General features: G+C 46.0%; 2 protein-coding genes across 3 annotated transcripts in view; one reads left to right on the top strand and one right to left on the bottom strand.

Moving 5' to 3' along the window:
- The window catches only part of Dusp16 (dual specificity phosphatase 16), a 53,366-nt gene extending 39,978 nt beyond the window's left edge, over positions 1–13,388 (top strand). Inside the window, exons 3-5 of the mRNA XM_036181986.1 lie at positions 3,842–4,001; positions 8,356–8,479; positions 9,816–13,388. Of these exons, the coding sequence (XP_036037879.1) occupies positions 3,842–4,001; positions 8,356–8,479; positions 9,816–10,980 (1,449 nt within the window). The 3' untranslated portion in view covers positions 10,981–13,388. The remainder of the gene's footprint in view (positions 1–3,841; positions 4,002–8,355; positions 8,480–9,815) is intronic.
- Positions 13,389–17,956: 4,568 nt separating this feature from the next.
- Positions 17,957–23,736, bottom strand: part of Borcs5 (BLOC-1 related complex subunit 5) — a 72,317-nt gene continuing 66,537 nt past the window's right edge. For both annotated transcript variants that reach the window (XM_036182324.1, XM_036182323.1), the window contains one exon: positions 17,957–19,079. In XM_036182324.1, the coding sequence (XP_036038217.1) occupies positions 18,852–19,079 (228 nt within the window). In that variant the 3' untranslated portion in view covers positions 17,957–18,851. The remainder of the gene's footprint in view (positions 19,080–23,736) is intronic.

Genomic DNA, 23,736 nt, shown 5'->3' with positions numbered 1-23,736 from the left:
TCTACTCAGCTAAGGAGAGAAGTTGTATTAGAAATTAGTGTGTTAATGTACATTTGTTTTACTAATTTTTTTTTAACCCAGGCTGACTTGGAATTCTGTTTAATTATGTAGTGGTAGGTTTTATAAAGACATTTTCATTCAGATGTATTGTGTACTTTGGCCAAACCATTTTTGTCCCCTGTCCTGCATAGTTAGTTTTCTTCCTTCCCCAGAAAGCCCTGCTCCTATTTTCATGTTACATATAAATTATTTAATATGTAATTTTAAGCTAGAGATCACATTTCAAGTATGTGTCATTCTTAATGATTTCCTTCTTTAACTGACATTCCCACTGATGTAGTAACTACAAATCTGTATATGAAGGCACTGTGGAATTTAACTTAGTAGTCAAATTACATTTTCATTTTATATGGCATGTTAGTACTTTGTTTGCCTTTTGTTTTAAAATTTGGTTCTATTTTATTATAAAGGTGTATCTTATTCCCAAAGGAATTTTAGGTAGCAGCTGGTAACAGATTTTATAAGTAGATTGTGTGAGAGTGGGTGGATTGAGTGGTGTGAGTGGAGGCCAGAGGTCAACTTTGGGCGTCATTCCTTGGGTGGGATCTACCTTGCTTTCTGAGACGGGATCGCTCACTGTCCTGGAGCTTACCAGTAGGCCAGGGAGCCCCAGGGATGTCTCTCTCTCCCTCCTCAGCACTAAGATTTCAGGATTTGAATCTTTCATTCGGTACTGTTTCTAGCAGGCAAGACCAGTGTGTGGAGGTGTACTTGGGAAATATATAACCTCTAAGCTTCAATTTTCTCATTTGTAATGGAGATGATAATAACACATATCACACAGAAAGTATGAGGATTCAGTAAACTAGTAAATGTTTAGTGTGGCGCCTGGCACATAGTAGGTATTGTCTTTTTAATATTTGAGATGTTATCTTCTTAATATACCTTCATAATATATGTACCATATATCACAGTGTTCTATTAATAGTCCTCTAATAAAGGTGCTCAACAAATATTTTTGAATATAGGTTAAATTGTCATTTCTGTAAAGTGTGGATTATCAGGTTACATGTCAGGCACCCTGCTATATTTCTGTCTGTGGCTGTCAATGACATGCAGCACATTTTGTCCTTAGCAATGCCTGTTGCCTTTGGGCTGTTAGAGCAAGCATGTTGCACCCTTTCTAAAAAGTCTATATCTTCATTATTGAGTTGGTAAATAGAACACTCTGCTACTATTTCCCTTTGCTGCTTCTTTTTTTTTTTTTTTTTTTGGTTTTTTGAGACAGGGTTTCTCTGTAGCTTTGGAGCCTGTCCTGGAACTTGCTTTGTAGACCAGACTGTCCTCAAACTCACAGAGGGCCACCTGCCTCTGCCTCCCCAGTGCTGGGATTACAGGTGTGTGCTACCACTGCCCAGCTTTTTTTTTTTTTTTTTGCCAGAGCTGAGGATCGAACCCAGGGCCTTGTGCTTGCTAGGCAAGTGCTCTACCACTGAGCTAAATCCCCAACCCCTCCCTTTGCTTCTTTAAAAAAAAAAAAAAAAAGGCCAGGCAGTGGTGGCACACCCCTTTAATCCCAGCACTCGGGAGGCAGAGACAGGCGGATCTCAGTGAGTTGGAGGCCAGCCTGGTCTACCAAGCAAGTTCCAGGACAGCCACGACTACACAGAGAAACCCTGTCTCGAAAAACAAAGCAAAAAGCTTCACCTATTCTTTATATATGTGAGAGTTTTGCCTGCATGTATAAATAAGTACCATGAGTATGCTCGGTGTCCAGAAGAGGGGCCAGAGCCCCTAGAACTGGAGTTAGAGATGATTGGAGTCATATGAGTGCTGGGAACAGAACCTCAGTCCTCTACAAGAACGAGTGCTTCTAATTGCTGAGCCGCCTCACCAGTCCCTCATTTCACTTTAACGTAATGTAACTTAGTAATTAATACTGTTGGCAAAGAAGAGGAGAAGTACTGTGTGGTTCCTTAAGGACATTAGTAAGAAAAGCCTCAGAGGCTGATTGAGTTCTAGTGTGTCTCTTTGGTTTCCTTACCAGGTACATACTGAGCCTGCTGTGAGTCAGATGGTTCTTAGTTAAACCCAGGGTATCTGTGGTTCACCTAGAGAAAAACAAGTGTCCCTCTGCCCCAAGCACTGGAGATTAAAGGTTGTGATGGACACCATTAAGATCTTCATGGTGTGATCCTGAGCTTAAATGGAGCAGATGAGCCCACTAGGGTCCTTGTGCTGTGATGTAAAGAAGGGATTGAGCAATCCTAGAAGGCCAAAGGAATTTCTTGATGTTCTCTCAGAAGTGAGAAAGGGTTGCACAGACAATCTGTATCCTTTGTACAAATAAAATACACTTACTGTACCAAGTGTGCAAAATGAAGAAAGAGAAATCCAGCACGTTTCAGGAAGGTAAACAGGAAGGAAACTACCATTTGTCTTTAAAGCAGTTGGAGAAGTGTAAACAGTGGTATCCCAAGAAAAAAAGAAGTGACCAGGGTTGCTTAGAGGACTAGTCCAGGCTTAGAAGATGTCATCCTGAGAGGCAGCACTGGGAAGAGTCATCAGAGAGGGGCTGCTTCCACTTGCCTAGTCATCGGATCAGGGGTAGATGTGCTTATCAAATGACAAGTTCCTGTCAGTGCAGTTACACAGGAGAACAGGATCAGTGTAAGAAAGACCGTATTCATTGTTTCACTCTGGAATAGGGAGACAGGAGTTCAGTGTTAACACAGTATCCAGTGCTGGGCTGGTAGAATGATGTGAACACAGCACTCTAGAGGAATGGAGCTTCCAATGGTTGTGTCCATAGGAAGGAATTCGTAGACAAGGTCAGGCTGAGTGGGAAAAATGGGAAGAAAGCCACCAGGAAGACGGGAGCAGAGCCTTCCAAACATGGAAGGGTGGGTGAGTACACATGCCATGCTATGGGATTGTGCATAGCAGGAGCATTTAGCCTACTCTTAGTTGTAAGAAAGATTAGCGGAGTGTGGTTGCATGTACCTGTAGTCCCAGACACTATGGAAGCTGAGGCTGGAGAATCATTTGAGCGTGGAGTTTGAGGCCAAGCTGGGATGCCCAGCAAGACACTGTCTTCAAAAGAAAAAAAAAATATTACCCTAGTTGTTGTGAAGAATATGGTTTGGAGGGGAAATACACCCCACACATCAGGAGCTCCCTAGTGGCTTTTATAAAAAAGTTGTCTTGAGGACTGATCATTGAATGGTGGATGGGGATAGAGAGAAGAGAGAGAATGAATGGAAGAAGTAATTGAAGGAATGTAAGGAAGAAAAAGGAGCATGTGGTGTTTTGCAGGGTGGGTGTTCATCAGTGTTGGCATGAGGGAAAACAGGGGCTGGACAGAAAAGGGAGAAGGATGCTGTGTTTGGTTCTGGCGTTGGGATGTGAAAGGTCTGTGGGACATCCCAGTTTCTAGTAGGTATAAACTCACATAAATAGATGTAGCCTTCAAAAAGATTGTTTAAGCCAAGCAACAAGAATGCCCAGGCGTGCATCTTCGAGAATGCCCAGCCTGGTCGGGTGGGAAGAGAGCTGTGTGCACTCTGGTCTCCTTGTGTTCTTAATTCTGCTTCTCTCTCTAGCAGTGGGGACAACTGAGACTTGACTATGTGTGCTTGATCTTCAGGCGTATTATTTTAAATGGCTTTGACGTCCATAACTTTTTTCACTTTTAACTGTGAATATGTAAATGTCACTTCATTGGACTTTTGGATTTCACTCTTGCAAAGAAACTGGTAATATTTGTCATAGTATTAAGCATCAATCTTTCCAAATGATTCTTAGTACAATTAGTTTCTTCAATTGTTCTTTCCTTTTATAGGAGCTGATGCAACAGAATGGGATTGGCTATGTGTTAAATGCTAGCAATACCTGTCCGAAGCCTGACTTCATACCTGAATCTCACTTCCTGCGAGTGCCTGTGAATGACAGCTTTTGTGAAAAAATTCTGCCCTGGTTGGACAAGTCTGTGGATTTCATTGGTATGTAGCTATGACAAAGGGTTCAAGCCTTTGAATCACAGTGTCACAGACAGGTATAGCTACTTCCTCCCTTTTTCCTCCTTTAGAGATTTCAGGTCTGAAAGCAGCACATGATGTTGCTTACTTGCTCATGGTCAAGGTGACGTGTGCTGTGCTGCTCCTAAAGGATTGGCCTTGTGACCTGCTAACTAACTTTTAATAGCCTTGCGGGAGCTATGATTATGTGTTGCAAGTATTTAAAAGTCAGTTAAGCTTCAGAACTAACCTCCCCCTCCCACTTTTCAAATCTTTGATGAATCTGGCTGATATTCCCTCTTACTTGGTCCTGTGTTTTCCCTGGGAAAAGTCAGGTCCTATGAAAACATCTCATTACATATTAAGTCATTTTATATGTTACAGGATTTCCTGAGCCTCAGTCTGTGCATCAATAGTTCAAGTAGTTTTGAGTCCAGTGAAATTCCAGCACATGCTCGCACATGCATGAACAGAAGCTAGTCTGCATCACATTAAAATAATCATAAAGAAAATTCTTCAAACTAATACTTTCTCATTGCACCTCTAAGAAGTATATTCAGCATAGCATTCAATTTTTTTGCCCTTAAATAAAAAAAAGAAGACAGTTGTGATTAATGTTCCCATTGCATGTCATGTTGATTCAGAGACATGATCCAAGCTCCTGCTCAACCCTACCCCCACCAAGTCTATGATTCTACTCTGAGGCAACATAGAGACTTGATTAAAGGGATGTACTTTGGAGCCAAACTTTGAGTCCTTCATCCCTGGTTATCAGTTAAGTGATTGTGTGCAGCTAACTTAAAACTCTGGTGTGCCTGTTTGCTGAAAGAGAGGCTGAAGGTAATAGACCTACTTTGTCGGGAAGGTGTGAGGATTAAAGCAGGTCATCTACGTGTAGCAAACACTTAACAAAGGACTCAGCTCAGAGGTAGCTGAAGAAATGTTTGGAGCTTTGTGTTTTCTACCCTTGCTTTCTCTGAGACAGGCACCTGCTATGCCGCTGAGGCTGGCCTCAAACTTTGGGCCCAGACATTCCTCCCAGGCAGCTGGGACTACAGGCCCAGTCTACACTCTCTGACTAATAGTACTCTCGCCTGTAGATCTAACCTCCCTTGGCCATTACTTCCTTTTTTGAGCTCTCTGACTCCTCACTCTCAGTCCGTCTTCAGTTTTTAACTCTCCTTTGTTTATGTTGTTAGAGCAAAGGTTTCTGTCTGTGCTTTTTAAACCTACGCGTTGTTCCTGGATTTCTGTAGTACTAACTTGCTGTAATTGCCAGTTTCTCCATCACTGTCTTCTTGTTCCTCACTCCAGAACTTGCAGTGGCTCCTTAATTTCCTACACAGAGATATGTCTAACATTCCCAAGGACCTCTGCCCCAACATCTGCTCCCACATTGGCAGCCACCTCCAGTTATTTCTTGCATGGCTGGTGAGTGCCAGCCAAGGAAGACTACTTTCTGAGGGCCCTGTTGAGGACTGATAGGGCTTTCCTGTGCATGGTCCTGTCCCTCTCTGCCAGGTCTTTGTGTGTGACACCCACGCTAAGACTCGGGTTCACACTCACTCTGTCAAGACCTGTGTGTGAGTGAACCCACTCCAGAATAAACACTTTTATTTTTCATTTAAAAAAATTATCAGATGAATTGTGGTTATAAAAACAGCATGAGCACAGTACAGAAAATTGAAGGGGAAAGGAAATGTATCATCAACATTGTAATGCATGTGACTGTCAGGTTTCTAAGAAATACTTGTTTACTCGTATGTATTGGACATAAACATGTGTATGACACAGCAGACATATGACATGGTGCATGTGTGGAGGTCAGGACAATCCTGGGTCAGTCTGCACCTTCTACTTGGACACAGCATCTCCTTTGTGTATGTGGCTTCATTGATACTCGGGCTGTGGCTGTATGACTGCCAGTTTACCTCTTTGCAACTGCCTTCCAAATTTTATTTTAATTTTACTGTTATTATTATTATGTGTATATGAATCACGAGTGTGGGCACACGTGTGCAACCACACATATGGAGGCTGAGGACAACTTTGGGGAGCTGGTTCTTTGCTTCCACTGTGGGTTCGAGGACTCAAACTCGGGTTGTTAGGCTTATGCACTGAACACTTTCACTTGCTCAACCTTCTTGCCATTTTCCCCATTTTTAAAAGTAGATCATCTTTTAAAATGTGTGCCTCACAGTGTTAACTGCCATTGAGGAATGTGAGGACAGGACCAAGATAGATTCTTACAGTCTTTTGTTTTTGATTTTATTTTTGGTTATTTTTTCAAGACAGAGTTTCTCTGTGTAGTTTGGTGCCTGTCTTGGATCTCACTCTGTAGACCAGGCTGGCCTTGAACTCACAGAGATTTGACTGCTTCTGCCTCCCCAGTGCTGGGATTAAAGGCGTGCACCACCACTGCCCGGCCAGTCTATTTTTTAAGAAATAATTATTTTAAAATTTTAGTTTAGATTTTTTTTTTATTTATCTTTATGCATGTTTTACCTGCATGTGTGTATGTGCTTGGTGCTGGGATGTCAGAAGAGTGGATCAAATACTCTGCAGCTAGAGTTATGCACAGTTGCAATGTGGATGCTAGGACCAAATCCCAGTCCTCTGCAGGAGCAGCAAGTGCTCTGAACCACCTCTCCAGCCCCAGATCATTATTAGCAGTAATAGAAAAATCACTCAAAATTAGGAACACTGAAACCAGATTATTTTAGTGTGCGTGCTGGGAGTGGGTTTGGAGCTTTAAACATGCTAGGTAATGTCTACACTGCATTTCTCTCCTGCCCTTCCAAGCCTGCTTCCCAGCATGATTTGGAGCAGCTTCAGCTAGGCATTGGGATCAACATCTACACATTCACCATATACTTGAGATAGAAAAAGGGGGGAAGAATCAAATTATAGGAAAAGTCCAATGGCTATAACAGAGAACTAGAATTGCCATGAGTGTAAACCTTAGCTTTGAGGCTCTAGCCCAAGAAAAAGAGAGAGCAGGAGTCGAGGATCAGTGCTGGTGGCCGACGTGACGCAGGAGCCCCATGCAGGCCCGTGTGTTACTTGTGTTAGCCTGGTTCTGGGTGTCAGTGTAGATGGTGTTCATTGTTCCTGTTTGACTCCCTTTTCCAGCAGGGACGCTGCTTGTGGCTTATTCTTTGCATACTCTTACATTGCTTAGTATCTAATGAATAAGAAATCATGTCCACTAGAAGTCTGTGTGAGGCTGGAACAGCTTTATATTCAGTAGCCAGTGCAGGTCCCTTGTGTTCTCATAATTTTAAGAATTTTAACCTCGCCACCAATGGTGGCTCATGCCTTTAATCCCAGCAGCTGGGAGGCAGAGGCAGGTAGATCCTTGGGTTCAAGGCCAGCCTATTTTACAGAGTGAGTTCCAGGACAGTCAGGGCTATACAGAAAAACCCTGTCTTGAAAGAAAAAAATGAACCTCAGCTTTAACTAATAAATGAAAAGGGAAGGATTTGGCTGCATGGCAGCAGCTTTATGGCTGAGCACATGTGTAGTTGTTCAGAACAGAATCAGTCATGGTAGTTGCTTCCAGGCCATTTGGGATAATGTCATCTGTTCTACAAGTCAGCGTTTGAAGCTCCTCATCAGTAAAGAGGGCAGCCTGTGTGAATCCCCTGGCTTTGCTTCTAATGCATCCGTGAGTCCCTCGCATATGCTCGGGGAATTCAAATGATGCAGTATGTTAGTAACTCCAGCTTCCTATTAGAGAGCTCTGGTCTAGCGTATTCATGATTTTTGAGTTAAGCGGATAGCTGGGGAGATGCTCAGCCTGTTAAAGGGCTTGCTGTGCAAGCGTGAGAACCCAAGTTTGATCCCCAGAACCCATGTGAAAATGATGGGCTTGGAGGTGCTTGCTTGTAATCCCAGTACAGGGGAGGCAGAGACAGAGTACCCTGAGGCTTGCTGGCTAGCCCACCAACTACCTAGCCTATTGGTGAGTTCCAGGACAGAGAAGTACTGTCTGAAAAACAAAGTACATCTGAGGAGTGATGACTGAGGTTGACTTGTCTTCCATTGATTCCTGCACACATACACTCTACAATGGCGAAAGTTCTGGAAGAAGAGCCAAGCAATCTGAGGTAGTAATTCATTGCTAATTAATAATCCTTTGAGACCTTAATGGCAAGATAACTGCCTTTCCCCTTCCCCCTAATAAACAATACTAAAAGATAACTAGGAGACTACACAGGTGAGATCTGCTTTGAAGTCTCAGGTGAAGACATTGACAGTAGCATTCAGAGTAATGCTGAGTATAAGATTGTCTTACTGAAGAGATTCCTAGTGACCTCTCTTAAATTTGCTTCTACAGAGAAAGCAAAAGCTTCCAATGGCTGTGTGCTGGTTCATTGCTTAGCTGGGATCTCTCGCTCCGCCACCATTGCTATTGCCTACATCATGAAGAGGATGGACATGTCTCTAGATGAGGCTTACAGGTACAGACAGGAACATGCCTTATGGGACATGCTTTTCATTTTCCCTGAAACAGGAAGAGCTACGAAGTGGTCACACTTGTCCCCGGTTCCTAGTGACTCGTGGTCTTGCAGAGACTGAGAAAGAGAACAGTTCTGCTTAGCTGTGGTTCTCTCCAATGTGTGGTGTTCATCCTCAGCTACTTTTAGTAACGGTAGATCAGGAGAGCTTGTTCCTCTTTTGTTGCTAGAGAAGCATGGCCTTTTCTGATTGACAGTGCTCCTCAGAGTCCATTCTGCTTGTTTGTACTTCCGAGATGAAAAAACCTGATGCACTCATGTATAAAATCTGAACAAAGCTTCCTATCTTGCTGATTGGCCAGGTTTTATAGGGAGTGACTCTGACTAGGCTGCTTTCTCCGTTCATCTCAGCGGGAAGGCAGACAGTGGCAGGGCTGCTGAGGACTGGTGTCCTCTCTGGTGACAAGAGAGTCAGAGTTCCCTGCTGCCCTGCCGGCGAGAAGCAGTTGGTCTTCATATGAAAAAGAATAAGAATATAGGTAGCCTATGTTGGCTTTTTTAATATTTGAATTTCTCAAACTATAGATTCTGGACTAAAGAAATGAGCTGCTTAGACCGCCTGTCTTGCTGGAAGAGATGGGTCCTCTTTTCTGCACTAGCTCTCCAGTTAGGCCTCTGTCCCTGTCATCTTTTGCCTAGGCTGAAGCCAGGTGGGAAGGCCCACACCCTCATGTCACATTACAGTTTTATTCTGAGTTTTTATGTCTTGAAGAAATTTTTAACGTGGTAGTCACAAAAATGGGCCCAGGCATTAGACAGCCGAGGCTTTGAAACCAGCTCCATCATTGAGTAGCTTTGTTCTGAACCTTAGGACTTTTGACCTGCTCGAGATAAGCAGGGTAAGGACTGAACAACTCAGTTCAGCAGGACAGTGTTTAGCACCAGAGATCACTTTGGGCGCTCTGACACTGCCATCTGGTGCCATCTCTGTGGGAACTGTCTTGGGACATCAGTGTGAGCGCTCAAGAGGGGGTCCTGGAATGTTGACGCTGCTGTGAGGCTTAGCACCGCTCAGTGTGTGTGGCAGGCAGCGGAGCTGAGCAAACTGTCCTCCTACTGGGAAGGTCTTGGCTTCTCAGAAATAAGGAACCATCTGGAGGCTGCACCGTCCATACCACAGCTCCCCTCGTAATGTGTTCTTCACCTTGACCCTGGCCTTAGAAATGCACTCTCTTCCAAAGCATTGGGAAGGTGTAGTGATGTCCTGTCACTTGCTCTTAGTGTCCTCAAGACAAAGTGCAGTTATGAAATTCAGGGGTTTGCTTTGTCCTCTCCTTAGGTTTGTGAAAGAAAAAAGACCTACCATATCTCCGAACTTTAATTTTCTGGGCCAACTCATGGACTTTGAGAAGATGATTAAGAAACAGACTGGAGTGTCAGGGCCAAAGAGCAAACTCAAGCTGCTGCACCTGGACAAAGCCAGTGAGCCTGCGGCCTCGGAGGGTGGACGGAAGAGTGCACTGTCTCTCAGTCCACCCTGTGCCAACTCTACCTCAGAGGCAGCAGGGCAAAGGCTTATGCATCCTGCCAGTGTGCCCAGCTTGCAGCCTTCACTCTTAGAGGACAGTCCACTGGTACAGGCCTTCAACGGGCTCCAGCTGTCCTCAGAGAAGTTGGAAGACAGCAATAAGCTCAAGCGTTCCTTCTCTCTCGACATCAAATCTGTTTCGTATTCAGCCAGTGTGGCGGCATCTTTACATGGCTTCTCCTCAGAGGATGCTTTGGAATACTATAAACCTTCTGCCACACTGGATGGGACCAACAAGCTCTGCCAATTCTCCCCTGTTCAGGAGGTATCAGAGCAGACTCCAGAGACCAGCCCAGATAAGGAGGAGGCCCACGTCCCCAAGCAGCCCCAACCCAGCAGACCTTCAGAGAGCCAGAGCAAGAGGTTGCACTCAGTGAGAACCGGCAGTAGTGGGGCCACCCAGAGGTCCTTCTTCTCACCGCTGCATCGGAGTGGGAGTGTAGAGGACAATTACCACACCAACTTCCTTTTTGGCCTTTCCACCAGCCAGCAACACCTCACCAAGTCTGCTGCAGGGCATGGTCTCAAGGGCTGGCATTCGGATATTCTGACTCCCCAGTCCTCCGCCCCCTCCCTGACCAATAGTTGGTATTTTGCCACAGAGCCTTCCCGCTTCTGCTCTGCTTCAACCGTCTATGGAGGCAACACCAGTTACTCTGCCTACAGCTGTAGCCAGCTGCCCACTTGCAGCGACCAAGTCTATTCTGTGCGTAGGCGGCAGAAGCCCAGTGACAGAGCTGACTCGAGACGGAGCTGGCATGAAGAGAGCCCCTTTGAAAAGCAGTTGAAGCGCAGAAGCTGCCAAATGGAATTTGGAGAGAGCATCATGTCAGAGAACAGGTCAAGGGAAGAGCTGGGGAAAGTGGGCAGTCAGTCTAGCTTTTCAGGCAGCATGGAAATCATTGAGGTCTCCTGAGAAGAAAGACCCAGTAACTTCTGTTGACGTTTTGTTTTGTGTCGTGTTCACAAAAATATTCCCTGTAAATCTGAAATATGTGTATGTATATACATATGTATTTTTGGAATATAGAGCTACGGTGTAAAAGCAAAAGATGGATCATCAACACAGTTGTTCTCTCAACACCTGCACTGAGAACAGCTACTTCTCTCAGAAGAGCGGAAGGGTAGATGTTAGAACTCCCCCAGCCAGGAGAAGAGATCTTGTTCAGTGAATTGCACGTCTTGTTCCTACAAAAGCAAGGGGTTTTGTTTTTGTTGTTCGAAAGCAGAATCCCTCTCATTTTCATGTGCAGCAGAGATCTCCAGAACTCATCTCTGTCCAGGCCCTTCCCTAGTGCACCTTAGCGCTGAGACTGAGCCAGCTGTGGGTCGGAGGAAAGCCCCTCTTAGGGACAGACCCTAGTGGGAAGTCCAGGAGAAATGATCCTGTCTACAGCTGAGTCATAAATCCAAGCTTGATTGACAGCTGAAGGACATGGACATCATTCTGCTGGATGAACTATTAGGAGCCTTGCCTAGATCTACTTATAACCAATCCAGTACCTCAGACAAGACACTTGGGGCCATCACCACTACCATGTCTAGGAGCCTGTTTTCTAGGCATTGGGAATATGTAACTTGTCACTTTCCAGACAAATTCATACTGTCTATACACAAAATCCCAGTGGGCCTGGACGAGCAGTTGCCATGTACCCTTCTTCTCAGCCTTAATGAGGAGGGGACCAGCTAGAGTTCAGCATAGCTTAGAGACTGGGCAGTCAGGTAGCTTAGAGACTTACGCCAGGGATGGGACACTAAACAGTCTCCTTCCCTCTTTATAATAATCAAAGAATTATCTAAAGTGGATTGTTGATCCTTAAATTGACCACAGACTTGGTTTAGAGGTAAATGTGAATCATTGGGCTTGGGAGCCAGAGTGACAGCCCATTCAGGTTCTCAGCCAAAACATGGTTTTCAGTTCTGTTTCATGACATGGAATAAAACTATAGGGAGATTCGGGAAGATAAAACTTGAAGCAGGAAACCGATTTCCTAAGTGGCTTTTTTCCCCTGTGGTATACAACAAGGGTACTACTTCTAGAATCTTCTTAGACTTCCAAATCTACCATGGGCTTTGGTAAGCAAGAACTATTCAGAGTCAAACATACTAGAAAGATTACAAAGGAGTTGCTGAATTTTGTCTAGTTGTGAATACAGGAAAGCTCTTTTCACAGGCTGCCCCGCCTGCTTTCCGAGGAAGGGACATGTCAGAGTGGAGGCCCACAGTGCTTTCTCAGTCCCTGGCACACAGTCACTGTGTGGACGCAATCCTGGCAGCTGAGAATAGAAGGTAGCAAGAACAAGTGTGTTCAGGACAGTACTCATCTGCCTTTCAACTTCCTGGCTTGAGTTTTCTCCTCTAGAGTACAGCCCTTCTTAAGGCCTTAATTCACATCAGCAGGGTGTGGGTGTGGGCAGGTATGGTCATGGCTCTTTAAGTGTTGCAAGGGGCTGACTCATATCTCAGGTTTTTCTATGTTTGTGAAGTGGACGGTCCTTTGACTAGGATGTGACTTAATGTTTCCTATAGTGATTGCTAAAACGAGCGTAGAGTGACATGGTTCGAAGCTGAAGGGCTTGATCGTGAAGATCATGAGCCTCATGGACATACTGGTTCTGTACAGATAAGCTGTGTCTGGGCATAAGATGACGGCAGAGCAGACACTGCCCAGGGAGCAGATTGCCACTCTGGAGGTTCTCTGTTCAGCAAGCTGTGTTTTTGATATACATCGAAATCTCTTATGTAATCAGAAGCTCCCAAAGCTTCACAGTGAATTTTGATACACACACTAAATGTGTAAGAATCCACCCTCTTAAAGTCTGGTCACACTGGCAAGACGTAACTTAAAAGTGAAAGCAATAGCTCATCATTAAGGATGTTCCAGGAGGATCAAGGGGTTGGCGTCAGTATCTTTGGGCGGTGTACTGCCTATGCCATAAGTCATGTAGGGCTCTCTGGCCATGGTCTTCATCGCTAATGTCATATGATCAGTTCTGGGAATCATAACTACCATGCTGAAAGGGCTGCCTCTGAGGCACACTGTGGGTGGTATGGTGGTTGGCTCTCCTCATGTGAGCACAGGGAAGCCTGGAGTCTTGTGCAGTGATGCAAAGCAGTGATTTTAATGAGCAAAACTAGACTCTGAGAAATGCTGGAAATCATTTAGACCATTTGTAAAGTTAGAGTGGAAAGACTATAAATGTTTAATATGAATATAGTGTTCTTTGGAGTAAAGCAAGCTGTTGAATGGTTGTGCATTTCTCATTTTGATGTGTCATGTATGTTAATATGATGAAATAAAATCAAAACTGGTACCTGTTTATACATAAGTGTGAGAAGCTACCTCTCCTTGCAGTTCTTACCTTGGTGAGAGCCACCCTATCTCATGTTGCAAAAGAAAGGAGTCACAGAACCACAAATGAGTTTAGCCATTTAAAATGGAAGTTGCAGGTGACACATCACATATGTCATTCACCTGGAACAGTGGTGGATGCTGGCCTGTGTCCCCTCCAGGTGCACACTGTAGAAGCTCTCCTTGCCTGATTTCAGGGTATACAAGGACAGTGTAGAAAGGAAAGGACAGCAGCCTGCATGCCTGCTACAGATGGACTCCACAGTCCTTCCAGGAAAGACTCAGGAAGGGTAGTTCTTGAAGACTGTCTTAGAAAGTGGAATGAGGCTCAGGTGGTAGAGTGCTCACCTCCGTCATACGGTGCCAAATTTGAACCCTAGCACCATATAAACCAGACATGGTTATCTGTGGAGGTCCAAATTACTCAGGGTCCGAGAATATGAGCTTGTTTACCCAGCAGGGCTGCATAGGGGATGATTTGGCCACAGGGTGATTACCAGGTGTTTGGAAGGGGCTACACTTGGCTGTGTGGTGTGCTTTGATCTAGCAAGGGGGAGGTCTTCTGCCCCGCCCCTTGACATTGCTATAAAAAGCCTTTTGAAGAGGCAGAAGGGGCTGTTGGGTTTTAATCCAGGTCCTCCCAAAACTGTCCTGTATTTCTGTCTTTCTCCTCTTTGCTACTTTTCTAAGTTTCTTATCCCTCTCTCCTCCTCATAGGAACCCTTTTAAAAGGTGGGAGCTGGCCTCCCACAGTTATCAATGGAAATCACAGCACTCAGGGTATGAAGGTAGAAACTTAAGGAGTTATGGTTATCCTTGGCCACACAGTAGGTTAGGAGGCAAGTCTGTCCTCTATGAGACCCTATCTCAACAACAATTTGTTCTCCATCTTATATATGTCTCAATGACTTCTACTTAGATGTCTGATCATATGAGAAGCTTAACCTCACCAGTTTAATCAAAAGTACACACCAAAGAGATGAAATGCCATCAGTACAAGGCAGACAGAATGGAGATAAAGAAAATCGTCAGCCAGTGAAATGCAAACATGGCAACCTGATTTCAAGATTCCCCAGAACCCATGTCAAGATGGAAGAAAAACACCAATTCCACAGTTCTGTCACACACACACACACACACACACACACACACACACACACACACACGGAGGCAGGAACACGGAGAGCTCCAGGCCGCTGCTGGGAATGTAGCTCAGTGCTTAAGTAGCATGTGCAAGGCCCTGTGTTTGATTCCCTGGCACATGAACCAAAGAAACCACAAAGCCCAAACAATGGAACCATTCCTGCATTCCACCAGCCTGTGGTGTTCCTGAAACTTATTTCACCAAATATTGACTCTGCAGACAACACTGGTTAGGTATCTAGGTTCATGGTATATTTTATATTCTGAGGAGTTAACTTCTAAGAGGTAAGAAATCATATACATGCATATATGCATATGTACATATATATGATTACTAATGATACAACTTTGAGGGAAACAAAGATAGGTCTTGGGGTTGAGTTGCTATGATAAAACATCATGAACAAAAGCAAATTGGAGGAAAGGGTTTATTTGGCTCACACTTCCACATCATAGTCCATCATTGAAGGAAGTCAAGGTAGGAACTCAAGCAGGGCAGGAACCTGAAGGCAGGAGCTGATGCAGAGGCCATGGAGGGGTGCTGCTTACTGGTTGCTCCCCACAGCCTACTTTCTTAACCCAGGTTAAGTGGCACTGCCCACAATGAGCTGGGCTCTTTCACATCAGTCTAGAAAATGTCCTTGCCCACAGGCTCATCAAGTGGGGACATTTGCGCAATTGAAGTACCCGCTTCACAAATGACTGGCTTGTGTCAAGTTGACTCAAAAGTAGCCAGAGAAACATCTATAACAATGCCCTAAGATTGTGGCATGCTTTTTGAGTGTGTGGTTTCATTTTTGTTTCGGATACGAGGTTTCACTGGGGCTAGGCTGTCCTTGCATTCACAGTGATCTGCTGCTTCAGCCTTCCAAGCAATGAGACTAGAAGTGAGCGCCTCAGGCCCTTGTCAGTACTTGCTTTAATGCCACTCCACGGGTATTAAAAACATCTGCACATAAAACAAGAGGTGATGACCAGCTTCAGTTACCCTTCATGGTAGCAAAGAACCTGCAGCTAGTGGTGTTTGTCCCTAAATACAGAAAAGCACATCACAGGGAAGCAAAACAGGCCCTTAAGAGGGAGGGATGTCCTGGGAGCTCACAGCCTAAACAGGTAAAGATGCTCTCCAAGTGCTGGGTGTGGTGACACCTGTCTGTTATCTGAGTACTTGGGGGAAGAGACTGCAGCATCTGAAGTCACATCCTCAGCTACAGAGGGAGTTCAAAGCCAGCAGCCTGGGTTACATGAAATCCTATCTCAAAACCAAAACAAATGACTAGAGTTGAGTACCACAGACTTGACGGTGGATGGGAAACAGACATTCTTCTCTCAAAGGCATGCTTGCCAATGACCTGACTTCCTTTCACCAGGTCCCATCTCCTAGGTCTCACCTCTTCCTAACAGTACCGTTTTCTGGGAACTGTGCCTTTCACATTCATGAGGGACATTAGCTCCAAAATAGTACTGAGGCTCAGGGAAATAAAGATGGCTTACCAAAATTCAAGGACAGAAACTTCCATCCCGGGCTCTCTGACAACTTCTGGCTATTTCATTTCCACAACAACCTGTACTGGCCAGTTAGGCCATAGGATACTACCCGACCAAGAGGCAGCAAAGGGTGTTTTGATACATCTCTCAGCTTCCCAGACTCCCTTGGGAAAGGACCCCAGAAGCCCTCGGCAGCTTCTCACACGGGAGCTTTCATCCATGTGCATGAACGCTCCAAAGAAGCTGACACTACCCAGGCTGCAGCACATCCCAGTAGCTGTGTATGAGATGGAACAGGGCCTGACCTAAGACAAATTTCAGTACCTCTTCTTCCAAATCTCATCAGAACTTCACTGGTGGCCAACGTCACTCTAAAGAAGACCAGGAGGGGCTTTGGGAAATTCGGCTGAGCCAAGCTCACACCACCTCACCCACCCACAGCATAACTCTAGCCCTGCTCTAATTTCTTGAAGAAGGGGAGCTAGCTGCTCCAACTTTTTTCCATCCTCAACCTTTCTGCCATGCTCAGGTCCTCAGGGGCTGAGTCTGAGCGGCATTTCAGGCACTCACTAAGCAAAGTAAAGTTGATGGTGCAGGTGGGAGACTGCACTGTTCACACAGCTCTGTGGAAAATTAGCCCTTCTTTCTTTGAAGGGTTATGAGCATGTCTCTGTGCATAGAGCTGGGTTCTAAACATTCCAGAAACTCAGGAAAGACGATGTGGTGGTAGTCTAAAAATGTTCCAGTCTAGTGAAGACATGAGAATTACTGCATTGCTGTTCAACTTTCTGCCCATCTGAATCTTAGAAAAAAGGAAAAACTGCTTCTGAGGACAAATGGAGCCTCATCTAGCTAGCTACACCACATAGTAAAACACTTTGTGGAAATAATACTAAAGCAGTATGAAAAATCAAAAACAGAATGAAACGCTATGGGAAGAAAAGATCAATGAATCAGAACTCAGACAACTCAACATACTCACCAGGGTAGTACACTGAAAACACTGGAGGGGTTATTCAATGCAGGCTGCCACTTCCTTCACCCAGGACATGGTCTAGGACCATCTTAGGGTATTTCATAGGACTTGGTACAGAACATCTGTTTTAAGTTGTACCTCACTGGGGATTGCTCTAGAAATTGGTAAAGCTCCAGTCACGAGACAAAACCGTGAAGATCACCTTCACCAGGGCCCAGCACAGGTCAGACAATGGCCCCACTCCCTGCCTGCCGCTGCAGCTCCCCAGAGTTCTCTCAACCCACCTCACCCACTTCACATGGGGAACGAAAGCATCAGCCCCAGGAAGGGAGGCAGAATATGACCAAAAGGCTGCCCTCAAAGGGGTGGGTCCGGCCTGGGTTCTTCCAGCTCTAAAGAAATGGACAATCTTTAATATTTAGTCCTCTGGAACATACCAGACTCATTAGGGATTGTGAAACAGTACCTGAAACCTCAGCATGGACACAGGAGGAAGCAGCCACAAGGTCAGCTGGGCCTGTACTGAATTCCAGGTACCCACAAAAGAAATTACTAAATATTACTATTTTTTCCCTATTTCTGATTTAATTTTTTCTTTCTTGTAGCTTAAATACTCATGCTTCCTCTGCCATTCAACTATCTTATGCCCTACATTTTGTTTTGGGTTTTAAAAACATTATATTTGATTAAGAAACAGGATTTTGTGGGCTCAGTGGGTAAAGACACTTGTCATACAAGCCTAGAGACCTGAGTTCGATCCCCAGAGCCCACATAAATGTGGGAGGAGGGAAGCAGCCTGGAAAGTTGTCTTCTGACCTCCAAGCGTGCGTTATGACAATCCTATGCACACATGACACATCATACACAAAATGACAATAATAACTAAAATTAAAAGGTAAGATTAGAATCCGGTCAAGTTTAGCTGCTACACAATAAAGTAAACAGATTAATTTTAATCATATACAAACACTAAAAGCTATTCTGACTCCTGATACGTCACCTCTGGGTTCTGGAGGAATACAGGGACAGGTGGAGGCTGCAGGCCCCCAGCCCGGTCTCCTCAGACCCCAGCTCCTGTCTTCAGGCCTGCCCTCCATTCATTCCAGCCTCCCTCCCTTGAGCGGCTCCTCCTTCCCTCCTTCCCTCCCGTGATGGGCGGCAGCTCTGGCGGGCGTCATGACCCACAGACGGCAACGGAGGCGGAGGCTGCACTGCCTCCACTTTCGTCCCCAGCACATCAGCAGAGCTCAGTGGCTCTCTGGAGTGAGAGAAGGCCCACCCTTGGTGGACAGGGTGAAATGTGGGTGCCAACCTTGTTACGGAGGCCGAGGTCTGCCAAGGGGACCGAAGGCTGGACAATGTCGGGACAGCAGTTACTAACAGACAACACTCCAGGAGTGAGTGAGGGGAGAATTCAGTTTCCGGTGACCCACAAAAGGGGCATGGCACCTGGAAACAGAGACAGTGTCCCAGCAGGAGAGGAAGACACTGCAGATACCTCCCCGATGTGACGGGAGCTTTCTGGAACAATAACTATGTTTGCAACCACAACCCAGAGGGCCTGAGTCAAGTCTCCCAGGGTTCTTAATGTTTTCTCCAGTTTCATTACAGTAGCTAGTCTAGATAACACTTTTAATTAAAAAAATCGGAGCAAAATAAAAATAACTCTCGATGCAAAGTTCTTTAAAGAATTCAAAGGAATTCAACTGTCCCAACAACTTCAGTTATCAGGAATGACCACGTGGGCGAGTCCGTGTCGGTCAACCGCATCTAAGCAAACTTCAGGGCCCAGGCAGAGGCTGAAGGAGCTGCGGGAGGCAGGCGTCTGCTAGTGCGGCTCCCGCTCAGGCCGCACACTGAAGGGCTCCAGGCGCTCGGCCTCTGGCAGCATGCTGTTGAGCCTCTCCATCAGCGGCACCGTCTGGTCGATGCCCATCTGGATGCGGCGCAGTATGGCCGACATCTCATTCACCTTCTGGATCTGCTCTGCATACTTGGCATATCTTTTCTGGCGTTCCTGCATGAAGCAAAAGAGGGTTTCCACAGACAGATCCATCTGTAGGAGGCAAACAAACAGAAACAAGAAAACATTACACTCTGCTTACCAGTGTCTAGAGAAATGGTTCTCAACCTGTTACAACTCCCCAACCCCCAAGCATAAAACTGTTTCCGTTGCCACTTTATAACTATAATTTTGCTACTGTTATGAAAGGTAACGCAAATATCTGTGTTTTCCAATGTCTTAAGCCATCTCTGCGAAAGGGGTTGCGACATCTCATTCACCTTCTGGTTGAGAATCATGGTGCTAGATGCCTTAGTTTTACAGAGAACTCTCTCTCTCTCTCTCTCTAAGAAAGAAAAAAGGAAAGGAAGAAAGGAAAAGAAAGAAAGGGAAGGAAGGAAGGAAGGAGGAAGGAAGGAGAAGGAAGGAAAGAAGGGAGGAAGGAAGGGAGGGAGGGAGGAAGGGAGGAAGGAAGGAGGGGAGGAAGGGAGGAAGGGAGGAAGGAAGGGAGGGAGGAAGGGAAGGAAGAAGGGGAGGAAGGAAGGGAGGAAGGAAGGGAAGGAAGGGAAGGAAGGAGGGGAGGAAGGAAGGAGGGGAGGAAGGGAGGAAGGGAGGAAGGAAGGAAGGGAAGGAAGGGAGGAAGGAAGGAAAGGAAGGAAGGGAGGAAGGAAGGAAAGGAAGGAAGGAGAAGGAAGGAAAGAAGGAAGGAAGGAAGGGAAGGGAGGAAGGGAGGGAGGAAGGGAAGAAAGGAAGGGAGGAAGGGAGGGAGGAAGGGAGGAAGGAAGGGAAGGAAGGAAGGAGGGAAGGAAGGGAGGGAGGAAGGGAGGAAGAAAGGGAAGGAAGGAAGGAGGGAAGGAAGGAAGGAAGGAAGGGAGGAAGGAAGGGAAGGAAGGAAGGAAGGAAGGGAGGGAGGGAGGGAGGGAGGGAGAAAGAAAAAAGTTAACTGCAGAATGGACTCAGAGAAGTCCTTGGGAGGAAAAGGCTTTGTCATCACAGGAAAGGACCCCAGGCCTGTCACTGCCCACCAAGACATCAAACGGGACAAGATGACTAGTGGGGTGTGATGCTGACAAGCCGGGCTCTACACTGCAACACCACCAACACTGAATGGGGCTGGAGATGCTTTATCAGTTAAGAGCACGTGCTGCTCTTGCAGAGAGCTAGGGTTCGGATCCCAGCACCCACATGGCAGTTCACAACCACCTGTAACTCCCATTCCAGGAGATCCAACACCCTCTCTGACCCCTAAGGGCTCCTGCATGTGTGCACTGCACACAGATACACTCAGGTATAGTCATACACATAATAAAAACAAATCTATTAAGTTTCAAAGGTAACATTTTAAACCAATAGGCAAAAAGCTTGCAGAATATGGAATATGAAGAGAACTTTTTACACAGTAGTACAATATACATTTTAAGTTAAGTGTAATTACAGAATTTAAAGTTTAGCCTGGCACATACCTTTAATAGAGAGTTCCAGGCCAAACAGGGCTACATAGTAAGACCCTTTCTCCAAACAGAAAGCAAAGCAAACAACGAAAAAACTTTAGTTTATAAAGTAACCCCTCTCGTAGGCTCAGATGGAAACTTTCTATCTAAGGGCAGTGTGGCCTGTGTCCAGTGGATAGTCAGGGCAGACAGCGGTTCTCCCGCCTCACATTCCATTCACATTCACTCACACCCAAGTGCCCTACACGGGCACCGCATTCTCTATCTCTTACACCGTACTTTTTATGTTTGGCTCTATTGAAGTGAACAGATCTTTGCAACTGTGTCAACACCTGGACAGCCAGTCCCAGAATATGCTGTCCAGCCTTCAGCCTAGGCCTACCAGGCACTGTCCCACAGCCTGAGTGTGTAGTGGCTCGGCCATACAGCTGTGCATGCTCGCACCTCACATGCCATGAGGAAATTACCTACCAGTTTTTAGACCATCTGTCTGTCATTAAAGGACTGTAATCCACAGTTTCGGGAAAGACCAAATGGTACACAGATAGATAGCTATCTAGCACAGGACTCATGGTACAGAAGTTTTCAAAACCTGGTCTTCAGCCCCCTCCTCCCAGAATGGCTTTGGTGAAGCTGTGATCAGTCTGGGGAAACTACAGGGGAAGGCACAGTTCCTATGCCAGGACACAAAGCAGCACTTCCAGCCCACATGGAGGACCAGAACATCACGTCAGACCCTGAGCACTGCCTGGAATGCCCTTTCTCAGTTGCACAGATCTATCACTGGAGAAGATAAGGGAGGGTACCTCCTGTGTTTTGCATGCCTGTACCCCTCAGCAAGGACCCCATTATATCTATGCCCCCATTCCTTACCAGACACTTACACCTTCAAGACTCTCATCGCACCCCAAACTTGTAAATATTGCAACCATTCCTCCTGCCCATTTACTCCCTTCCCGGCTCCAGCATGGAGCACAGAATGTCTTACTTCATGGAACCTTCGAAAAAGGTTTTGACAAAGATGGGAGAAATGGGCAGGGAGGTGGAGGGCAGACAGTATTAGTACTTCTCCAGTTGGTCTTCAAATACTCAGGAAAAAAAGGGGAGCTGGTAGGAGGGGCAAAACAAAACCCCAAACCCACCTTACTGGGAACTCAGTGTGAAAGAGATACCTTCCGAGGACCTACCTATTGTTGAAATTATTAAGGCCACTCCACGTAGTTAAAAGGGAGGTTTATTTTGTGGGGTAGCTTACAAATGAAGGGATAGGTTGCAGGGTCTGGGAAAGGTATGGCGCAGTCCTGCGGTGTTCTCTGGAGAACTCTGCTCAGTCTACCTTCAGCGTCCAGGGTCCCAGAACAAAGAAAAGCCTCTCCTCTAGATCCTGGGTCTTCAGGTTCCTCCCTCAGCCCCACCTTGTGGGCGTGACCATTACCGAAGCCTCAATGAGGGTTGGAACTTCCAGGCCAAGGCTGGGATGGCTACCCACTACATCTGCCCATGAACGATTTGGCTCTTAGGAAGCGTTTGCCAGTCGCTCAGTGCCCCTGTGGGCTGGCCACTGGGTCTGCCCAGATGCCCCCAAATAAGTCTCTTGGGAGGGGCAGGGGAAGTGGGAGGGTATAGCCAGTACAGCTCACTCAACTGCTCACACTCCGGAACCGCCTCCAGTTGTGACGTCCTACCTTGCTGGGAGATTCCCCTGCTCTCCATCCTTGACCAACCACAGGACAGACACATGAAGTCAGATATAGGAGTTTACCTGAATTGACCTCCCAGACTCCTGTGGGCCATGGCTAAAGTGCTGGGCAATCAGCTCATGGACCCTGACATGCATACAATTCAGTGGTTTTACAACCATCTTGTGAAGTGTTTGTTAAGATGCACATGCTTCCCTGCATGGCCCCATATCCAGCTGGGCATGTAGATACTGCCTAGTGGAGGTGGCACTTCTGTGGGTGAACATGTACACACCATTCTGTAGACTGTGGCTCTCAGGACATGCCATGTGCTATGCTGGCTCTCAAGGACAGAGACACTCAAACCCAAACTCCTTCCACCCACACTGTTCACTGAGCACAACAACCTGACTTTTCCACTGTCTGTTAACATGACTTTACTGTTCCAGGAAACACAAGCAGGCCCAGAAAGAGAAAACCCCAACTATTTAAACAAACAATTTGATTTTCCAATGAAAACAGAGAACAACTGTTTATTCTCCACAACTCGTGGGTTTTTTTTCCTCCACCCCCTTGGAGCTGAGGACTGAACCCAGGGCCTTGTGCTTGCTAGGCAAGCGCTCTACCACTGAGCTAAATCCCCAACCCTGTGACTCTTGTTTTAAAACCTGTCCCTGCTGTGGTCATGTGCCTGTGTTCTGGTCTGTTCTGGTGGGTGTCAGTCGCCAACTGTAGTGAACTGCTCACCTCTGCTTTGTTCCTCCATCCTCTCTGCCACAGCTGAAGGAGAACATGGAAGTCATGCCCATAGCTTGGCAGGGAGGTAAGCCACTAGAGGTCCGAGCCATGGGTCTTTTGTGGGTAAGAGCCACAGTGCCAGGCCAGGGAGAAGCAGTCTCTAATTTCTGCATAAGCCTCTGCCATGGGGGGGGGGGGGGGGGGTTGAGACACCAGCATAAGAAAGAGGTGCTGCTCCCTCAGGATCTCATTGTTCAGTTAACCCTCAGGATCTCACCATTGAGAGGTGTACATCCAGAAAAACAATTAGTATTACAATTAGTATTAAGAAAAATCCACGTTCTATCAGGACACCAGGAACATTCTGCACAGACACATGAAGGGTGCTCCCGAAACTTGGATGAGCCACAGTGGAGCCTGAGCAGCGTGGCCCTGGAGGAAAGGACAAAGCTAGAGGGGCTGTAATACCTGACTCCAAGACATACTATGAAACTACAGAATCAAAATAGACATGATGACCAATGGACAGAACACAGCCCAGAAATAACGCCCCCTGTCCACAGCACCAAGAACACACATTAAAAAAGAATAGTCGGTCTAGCCATCCATCAAGAGATGAATGGTAGAATGCAGGACACACACCAGAGTTTGTTCAGCTCTAAGAATGAATAAAAGGAGAGTGGAATTATGTCATCTGCAAGGAGAATGGACAGAACAGGAGACTGTCATTGTAAGCAAAATAAGCCCAGCTTAGAATTTGCATGTTTTCTCACATATGCAGAATCTAGATGATTTTCTTTTTCCTGCCACTACAAAAACTTCATGAAGAAGCTGTTACCAAAC

Source organism: Onychomys torridus, chromosome 3 (genome assembly GCF_903995425.1).
Source record: "Onychomys torridus chromosome 3, mOncTor1.1, whole genome shotgun sequence".
Lineage (NCBI taxonomy): Eukaryota > Metazoa > Chordata > Mammalia > Rodentia > Cricetidae > Onychomys > Onychomys torridus.
The sequence above is the reverse complement of the archived record's forward strand: the minus strand, read 5'-3'. Positions and strand labels throughout refer to the sequence as shown.